This window comes from Thunnus thynnus, chromosome 22 (genome assembly GCF_963924715.1).
Source record: "Thunnus thynnus chromosome 22, fThuThy2.1, whole genome shotgun sequence".
NCBI lineage: Eukaryota > Metazoa > Chordata > Actinopteri > Scombriformes > Scombridae > Thunnus > Thunnus thynnus.
In genome coordinates, this window is record NC_089538.1 from 23,307,802 (window position 1) to 23,317,156 (window position 9,355).

The 9,355-nt window shown below is 38.2% G+C and overlaps 1 protein-coding gene across 2 annotated transcripts; it reads right to left on the minus strand.

Annotated features, from left to right (window-relative positions):
• Positions 1-1,302: 1,302 nt before the first annotated feature.
• ppm1ka (protein phosphatase, Mg2+/Mn2+ dependent 1Ka) lies at positions 1,303-9,309 on the minus strand. Of its 2 annotated transcripts, XM_067579376.1 has the most exons (10): positions 9,169-9,285; positions 7,759-7,826; positions 7,118-7,296; positions 6,625-6,801; positions 6,153-6,325; positions 5,958-6,058; positions 5,396-5,561; positions 3,744-3,888; positions 2,869-3,003; positions 1,303-2,695 (listed from the first exon to the last, which is right to left on the minus strand). In XM_067579376.1, exons 3-10 carry the CDS (start codon positions 7,226-7,228, stop codon positions 2,564-2,566), a joined length of 1,140 nt encoding a protein of 379 aa, XP_067435477.1. In that variant the 5' UTR covers positions 7,229-7,296; positions 7,759-7,826; positions 9,169-9,285; the 3' UTR covers positions 1,303-2,563. The 2 variants fall into 2 exon arrangements, with proteins under 2 accessions (XP_067435477.1, XP_067435476.1); XM_067579375.1 differs by lacking the exon at positions 7,759-7,826 and having other exon boundaries at positions 9,169-9,309.
• Positions 9,310-9,355: the final 46 nt, after the last annotated feature.

Consider the following 9,355-nt stretch of genomic DNA (forward strand, 5'->3'; position numbering starts at 1 on the left):
ATAAATATATTAGCTTGTTCATTTAAAATTTAATTAATACAAGAGATATTAAACATATAAAATGTACTTTAAAAAAATAGAATTGTCTTTGGAGATAGATGGATGTCTGTAGACAAGAAATAATCTCCATCTAGTGGTGAGAGGTAGTAACTACAATAACACGCCATCTTTTTTTCTGAGTGTCTCAATATACAGAATTAACAATCTAAATGACAAACTAGTTTTTACTGGTAAAGTTAATGTGGTCAAACATTTTTTAATCCACGGTAGGAGATTAGTGATCAAGTAACTTGTGTCCAAATAAAGAAGCTGATTGGCTACACAAGCACACACGTATACACGCACAGTTACTGACATCACAACATTTTGTGAAGGTCAGCACACACGCAGTCGGTCATGAGCTTGTCAAAGGTCAGCACACACGCAGTCGGTCATGAGGTTGTCGGGGTCAAGTTCTAGTGTGAATGTGTGTGAGAGTCACTGACATGCATCTTACTTTGTGTGTTGCTGCACTTGCAGTGTCAGCTTGTGGTCACGTGAAGGAATTCGAGGAATCTCAATGGTTTCTATATTTACCCAACAACACTTGAACACCTCGTTATACACTGGGGGTGTGGTGTGGGGGTGTGCAATATTCCTGTGACGCTATTGGATGTCTGAAGAGGAAATCAGGTGTCAATCAGCCATTAGTACTTTTCCACAACACTACCTCCAGTTTTTTTAGTGTCTATGTATGTGTGTATATCCACAGTCCTCCTTCTGTGCAAAAATGTATTTTAAAGTTTATCTGAAGCTAATATGAAGCTTCAGCGTCCAAATGAGTCAAATCAAGTAAATATCTTTCAACGTTACAGTCTTTTTAGTGCCAAAGTCCCTCTTTTTGTTACTATACTTCCACCACAGCTCAACAGGGAAACACTGTCCGAGGAAATACAAAGAGGCAATTTGATGCTAAAAAGACTGTAAATGTGTCAGATATCCACTTGGTATGACTAACTCAGACTGCTGAAGCCTCATATAAGCTTCACATCAACTTTTAAATGACTGTGTGGACACACTGTGGATTTTGGCCTCCATCACTTACATTGAAAGCACATCTGAAGGATCTTTTAAAAGCCAGTATGAACAGGAGGAACGATTACAGCGAGGAAAACCTCTTTCACTGATCATATGGACACCTGACTGTTATTTTAAGACACACTTGAAAAATTGTGACCCTTTCCTTTAACTGTACAATTGTTTATTAGTGTCACAAGACAAGACAGAAAATGTGCAAAAAAAAGTTCAACAAACAAAGTGAAGTTTCAGTTTAACATGTCAAACTTTATTCTTCCCTGTATACAGATCCTCTCATGGATGGTCTGAGAGAGGTCAGGGGTCCAGGGTCAGACCTCAGAGGTCAGAAGTCCAGAGCTGGTAGGATACAGTGTGCTGTTTAAAAACACTTCAGCAAGTCAGCTGATAACTGACACAAGAGATGGTAAAATTATAGTTTTAGATACATTTTCAATAGTATTTTCTTTCATTTAACTACAAAGTCTCTCTGAGATCTTTTAAAAGAGAGACCTGGCAAAAAGTATAACTGTAAGTACAGAAAATACTTGTCATAAAACAGCTCTTCTGCAGTTTTGTGGTCACTCCTCCAATATGAGGCAACTTGTTCCTCGTTCTCTTAACATTGCCTACAGAGCAGACAGAATTTTACATTGCCAAGAGCAAATTACTGCAGCAGAGCAGACGACCAATAACGACTTTGAAAACAAAAAACAACATATTTATTTGCCCCAAACACCCAAAATATCAACTTTACATTAGCTTTTAAGTAACTAAACGCACCGACTGTGTCTATGGGACGCTGAGCTCTTGGATACACCCAATTTTTTCACTCTAATTGAAACATTTTCAAATCACACATACGCATCTTTCAATTGACTTTGTATGAAATCACATTATGTCTAAAACTCACTTTCCGTTCTGTCTGACACAGTAATAAAGCTAGTTTATGTTTTTATGAATACTTTTAATGTGAAAATCGTCCTTTGTGGGTTAAAAAAAAAGTCTTTTTACACTGCTGGTTAAATTCAAATCAACTCTGAGACCAATGTGAAACTATATTGTGCTTCATACTTCTTGACAAGTCAACATTTTGAAAATTTGTAGTTTTCACACAGTAGCAAACTGCCAAAGTTTGCTGTTAATTTGAAAAAAACACAGGAGATATGTGAAAATGTTTTGTCTAAACATACAAGCACACTGTTTTACAAACTTGACATACAAACACTGCAGAAAACTTCTTTGTATGTACAGCATATTAATATACACTCTATATACACTGTTGACAAGTCATCTGTGAGCTAACACAAGGACGTTAACACTAAAGATGTGCACAAAGCCAACATTGCCCTTGAGTCTCCGATGGGTCATGGGTGTTGTCAGATGAATTTGGGGTAGTTGCCAGATCATTTGTAAAAGATCCAAAATGTTTGTCCTTCAAGTCAAAGTCCTGTTTAATTCATTTTGGCGACAGCTTTAGAGCTCTGCAATGTTTTTGTGTGTGTGTCCTCTACGCCCATCTCCCACTTGAAGCAAAGTTCCTGATCATGCTGTAGGCGGCGGTGGAGCTCTGGTGTTTCCCCCAGGCGCCGAATGGGACGACAATGATGGTGGCGTTGTCCTCTGAGCCGTACTGAAGCGCCTTAAAAACAAAATTTGTTTATCGTTAATGTACATTCCTCTGAACTTATCTTTTTTCACAGTTACTGATTTTCTACATCTCCCAGAATGCCTTTCAACAATCATGCTTATGTGGCATCCAGAATGTGTTACCACAGAGAGTGAGAGCAATAGGGATTCATGAGTATCTGATACCTGCTCAGCAATGACTTCTGCACCCTCTGTGGGGTCATGGCACTGTGTGATGACATCACAGATCTCCTGATCACTCAGCAGGAAGTTGATGCCGTCGGTGGTCAGAGCCAGGAAAGCGTCATCGGCGTGATGGATCTGCAGAGAGAAACAGAGAGTTTAGGATCTCCTGTTTCCACGTAGCAGTCAGTTCTCTCAAGTTATCCAATTACAAGGAAGAAGTTAGATAGCAACACTGTGATCCAAAATTTTAGCTAAGTTAAGAGGTTGTGATATGTAACACAACAAGCTAGTGAAACTCTGTAAACAGAACCACATTTCCACATTGGCACGTTACTATTTTTTTGCTATTTTTATCCTTTGGAGTCATTTTTTAAACAAGCTAACAGTAACCACCGTCTTCATGGATGAAGGTCACCCAGTGCAGCGGTGTGGCTCATTCATATGTTTTTAATCATTTTTGGACAACAAATCCCTTAGGGAAACTCCAATATCACATCAACATGGCAGAAACCTTCTGATAACAACATGACAAACTTTACATTTTTTGTCCCACTTCTGATAAGTATCTAAGAAGAGTAAAATTGTCTCTCCATTTTTAATATATCCACCAGTTTTGTTTTCTGGCGTGTAATTCAATTAATTTATATCCAAAATACTTTGTTCGTCCTTCAAGTGGAAATTTGAGGCAAGCAAGTTTGCAAACACACACAAACAGTTATTTTATATACCTAAAAACATCTAAAAATACAAATGTGACAATGTTAGAAAGAGTTGAAATACCCAACTCTTTCTTACAACTCTTTCAAAAACAAAATGTGTCCAAAACAAATGTCATTAATCTAATAAATCGCATATGAACCTTCACTGGGACTTACGTTGAGCCGCCGCGTGTCTGGGTCAGCAATGACGCCGCTGGTTTTCAGGTGGAAGTCTCCAATGCTGCGAGTCATGGCGAGCCGCCCATTAACGTTAGCCTGACCCACACTGTTCCATGTCACGAAGCCACCAAACTTCCGGATCCTGAAACACACCAGTAGTGGAAAAAGCATTCAGATCCTTTACTTTCGTAAAAGTAGCGATACAGCAATGTAAAACTACTCCAATAAAAGTCAATATTGGATAATATTGGATATTGTAGTAGAGTAGAAAGTACAATATTTCTCTGAAATGTAGCGGAGTGGAAGTATAAAGTTAAGTATTGCAGTAAAGTAGTTAAAGTATTGCAGTATACAGTGGAAATACTCGAGTAAAGTACAAGTACCTCAAAATTGTACTTAAGTACAGTACTTGAGTAAGTGTACTCACTCAAGTACTTTCCACCACTGGAACACACACAAACACAAAATGTGTTACTTATTAAAAGACATGTCCAATTTTGGTCATGGGGCTGCTGTTTTGTTTAAATATAGATCACAAATTCTAAATTTAAAGGCCCTGAAAACCTATTTACTCAAAAGGTTTGTTAGTATGAACATAAAATTTTCTCCCAAAGTTAGAACAGTTTTGATTGTTTCATAAGAGATTTCTGTATTTTATTTATTAATTTTTTTGTGTCTGTGCTCTTGTCAGTGTTTTGAAGTGGACGTGACACAGTTTTGGAATAGGTCAACGTATCCCATTGCGCTGATGATGATTTAGCAACAGTCGATGGGTTGTTAAGTCACCGATCAAACAGTCCTGATGAAGAAGATTAACTGAGTTAACTAAAACAATTAAATTAACAGATTTTTTGCGATATTTGGAACTAAATATTGGACATTTCAAGACTTTTAGGGACCTACATTCACAAAAAAAATCCAACCTGAGGGGCTTGACTTTATGTGTCTATAGGTCACAGAGTCAGAAAATAACTGAAGTGCTAATATGTGTTCGGGTGATGTTCAGAGTTAAACATAGCCTCGTCCTGCTGTTACATAACATGACCTGCTATCAGCTGAAGGGAAACCCAAACCTGTCCATTTGCAGCTGTGCTCGCATTTCACTTATGCAGAAGTGTCCTTGAGCAAGGCAGTGACTCGCTGTTTGGCCGACAGCCACAGTCTAACATACTGTAGAGTTTATTTATACACAACGATCTGTAGGGAAACCTGAACCCTGCTGCTCCACTGTTCACTCTGGACCAGAATTACCTTTGAACCAAATCTGTCTCCCTGTACAGTACATCCAACTAAAATGCAATTAAAGCTCTCATTACTTAATTTCTACTGCTGCCTGCATGAACAAAAATGTCAGCCTTCATAATGTTGTCAGGTCGCTTTCATCTTCTGTCTTCCTTATTGTACTTTCCATCTAAACAGCATGTGAATGCATCACTGTTAAGCTGCCAACAGGCAAAGTCCCTGATGTCAAACTTTCCCACCAAACACACATTTAATCTTTTTCCCATGTGCTGTAACCTGTGTGTTGTATTCCTCTTTAACAGCAGCAGTAATAGTGTTTGCTCTGTAGCAGTATTGATTGTAATAGCAGTGGTAGCAGCTACATTTCAAAGAGAAAATAGTAAGTAAACTAAAGGAGCAGAGTGTACCGTTGTCTCTCGTCCTCGCGGTCAGGTGTGTGGTCTTTGGTCAGCTTCACTGCTTGTCCTTTCCTGCACAGCAGTGCCCGACTGTCACCGGCGCTCCCGACAACCAGCTCCACGCCGTCCCGTAACAAAGCAACCGTCGCCGTGGTGCCGGCTGTTAGGAAGGAGGCTGAGGAGGAAGAAAGTGATGATGATTGATGAGTATTTACAGTAACACTTGTAAGCACATTTTATTTTGCTATATTTTTACTTTTACTTTATTGCATTCTTGTATTTCTGTTACTTACATTATAGTATTTTTTACTTTTTTGTACAGTTTTCCTCTATTGTTTTACTCTTTAATTGTTTACTTCCATCTTATTTTCAGACTATTTTCCTGATTTCATTTTCTTGCTGCTTTTATCTCCTTAGTGCTACTTCTGCTCTACTTTCTCTATGTGTCTCTTGTACTTCCCCAATTTAGCAACTTAAAATGTGTAATTTCAGCAATAACGTCACATTTTCTGTACAAAATGTACCTACAGGTTCGTATGTATAGTGTAGTAGTTTTGTGTGTGTGACTTACGGTTGTTGAAGTAGCTGAGGTGTTTGAATAGAGCTTTGTCAGCATCCAGAAAGGCTTTCTTCAAAACTTTCTCCAGATCATCCTCCTCCTCCAAAGCATCTCTGTTCAGGAATAATCAATAACTGTATCAGTATTGTATTAGAAACATTTATCAGTTGAAATGTCATTTGAAAAGCAATTTTTATAAATTTGAACCTGATAAATTTCTCCATGAAGGTGTAGCAGTAGTCGGCAGCGTGCGGGCCGCCGTGGCCGTCGAACACGGCAAAGTATAGCAGGTTGTCATGGATACGGGCGACACGGAGACGGTCCTCGTTCTGCTTCCTGAGACCCAAAACAGACGTGCTGCCGACCCGGGAAAGACTGACCTGAGAGAGAGAGAGAATCAGTTCATCATTTCATCCATTATCCATAATCCATCTATTCATCCACTCATTCATTAGTTTATCCATCCATACATCTATTCATTCATTCATTCATTCATTCATTCATTCATTCATCCATATAACCACTCATCCATATGTTCAGCCATTTATTATTCACCCTATCAGTCTATATATTCAATAATTCATCTACTCCTCCTCTCATGCACTGATTCATCCATCTGTTCATCCTTTCATCCATACATTAATAATCCATTCATCCATCCCCTGTTCCTCCCAGTTACCTGTGGAATGGGTTTTCCATATTTGATACTGGAGGGCAGGAGGACTGGTTCTTCTATCCTGTTGTCCCAGATACCAAATGAGTCCCAGGTGACCGGCCGACCGCTGCCGTCACTGTCAAAGCGGGTCGACCCGCTGGCCTGCCGCACGCCCACCACCCCGAACAATGCCCCGCCCATCTGCAGGACCATAATTAAAAAAAAAACAAACAAAAACAAAAGGTTAAAATCTGATTAGTAGATCAGCTACCTAAAACGCGATAGAGGATTCATCCATATCTCCCAATCTTACAGTCTGATACAGTTTCTGAAATAATATACTGTATCTCAAAATCAAAAATTGAATTGTTTTGTATCCCTAAAGGAGATCTGAGTCTGTTAATATGTTTATGTTTGACAATCAAGGACTTAAATTCTGCTCTAATCTTCAAAAAGCAGCATATATGGTTTGATTTTGTGGTATGAATCACTTTCTAAAGTAATAAAAACACATTACCTGCCCGGAAGCTGTGGAGCTTTCTGCTGAGGAGCGTACGGTGAGGAAGGTCTGTCTGGTGATGGTGGAGCGACCACAACGCAGCAGATTGAGCAGCACTGTAGACGACATGGCTGACTGTCTTTAACAGCTGTGGAGATTTTAAAAAATGAGGAAACACCTGGCCAGGTGGCGGATTTCTGAAATAAAAGAGAAAGAACAAAATGCATTTAACTAGTGTTGGAGCTAACAATGATTTTCCTAAAAATTTCTCCATTTATTGTTACGTTTGCAAACAGTGAAAAATGCTCAAGGTGACATTATTAGATTGCTTTTTTGTCCCACCAGCACTTGAAAACTCAAATATGTTTAATTTGCATTGATATAAAACAGAGAAAAGTGCTGCTTTTTTCTCACATTTAACAAGCTAGAAGCAGAGAATGTTTGACAGTTTCGTCAGATAAATTATGTAAATGATTAATCTAATATCAAAATCGTTGTTGATTAATTCTTGTCTATCCACCTATTGTTTCAGCTTAGATTTAATAAAGCATAATAAAGGTTATGAAAGTGTAAATTTGTGAGAACAAAGTTCACGAGTGTTTAAAAGAAAAAGAAGAATAAAAGATTGCCATTTTTGAAACCACATTAACAACACAAACCTCAAAGAAAAGTACATCTTTTTCAAATATTTTTAAGGTTTTTGGGTCGGTTTTGCAGATGTGAGATCCTGATGAGACACAAAGTGAGACAGGGAAGAGGAAAATGAGAGAGGGGATCAGCTGTTGGCAAGAGTTGAAGGAGTGCAATCCTTCAAGTTGGCTGACATTAACAAGTATTATCTAATCATTCTCTCTAGCTTCCTTTCATCCTATCCATCATACCTTCCTCTGCTCTGTATGTTTGTGTGTTTAGTCCACAAATAGCCCTCCATTCCCTGCTGTGTTTTAGCAATGTGTGTTGTGTGTTCCATCCATTAGATGTCAGAGTTTTGCTCCAAAGAGACATAAAAAAACCCCAAACTGCTGACAGAAAAAACTAAGCAAAAAAAAAATGTTTTAGCCATCTGTGACTCTGAAGTTTTCACCTTTCACCCAGTCCCCCATGGCAGTCTTTGTCTTTTGCAACGCCATCACTGTAAAAGTTTTAGCCAGAGTAAATAAAGTTGTATTGGTGATCAATACCGATAACAACCAACCAATAAAAACAAACTCTCTAGCCTACAGTCGCAGATAGGCACGTGAGGTTTTAACTTTATGCAGTCAAATGACCTTTATTACCTTCATTTGGCAATCAAAAACAGTACATACACGTCCAAACATGTGACCACTGTTGTTGGCAAGACATAAAATTGTACATGTGTGTTTGGGTGCACACACAAGTGGATCGAGAGGCTATAACACATACTGGTATTCAAGTTCAGGCTAATAGACTAGCTCTTTCTGGAGCAGATTTTAAAATTGAATGAATGCTGCTGATCATATGAAAGTAGCATTAGCTGTTGTGAAACCAAAATCATAAAAATAAATAGAAATTTGAAGAAAATAAACATTAGACAAGTCTGAAAACAAACCTAACAGGATGTAAATATTCCTCCAATTTGTTTTCTTGTTTTTTTTTAAGGAAAATATGCCCCCTTATTTTTCATTTGTCTCCACAGTTTACTGTTTTTTATTACTGTACTTGTAGCTAATTGTTTTCCCAGATTTATTTTGTTTTGTTTTATTCTGTTTGTTCTTTTACTTACTTTTCATTTATTTACTGTAACAACTGGTCTTGCATTTCATTATGTTTTGTTTATATTAATGAATAAAAACTTTAATAACAAAAAAGTCTGAAAACATAAAAAACTAACAAACATACTGTATCTGTTATTGCTTCAGTAAAAACTAGTAAAACTAATAAAAACAGCAAACAATAAATACAAATAATGTGGTAATATCAAGATACCAGTTAAGAGAGAAAAATAATAGATTATGGATTACAATGTCATTTTAAGGCCATCATAGCTTTAAAATAACAATCACTGTTAAAAGGACAGCATAGTCAAAATGGCAGTTGCAAAAACGAACCTTCTTTTATTTCTTTTTAATGGTAATTTTCCCGCCTCGTCTGGTCTCCGTGGCAACAGGTGTCCAGAGCTTCAGCAGCTGTCTCGAGCCGTCAGTCGCCCGCGCTGTGGCTGTTGAGCTGGGAGGCTCGGCTCGAGGGCATTTAAAGCCGAGCTACAGCCGGCCAATCAGAATCCAAGCAGTCCTG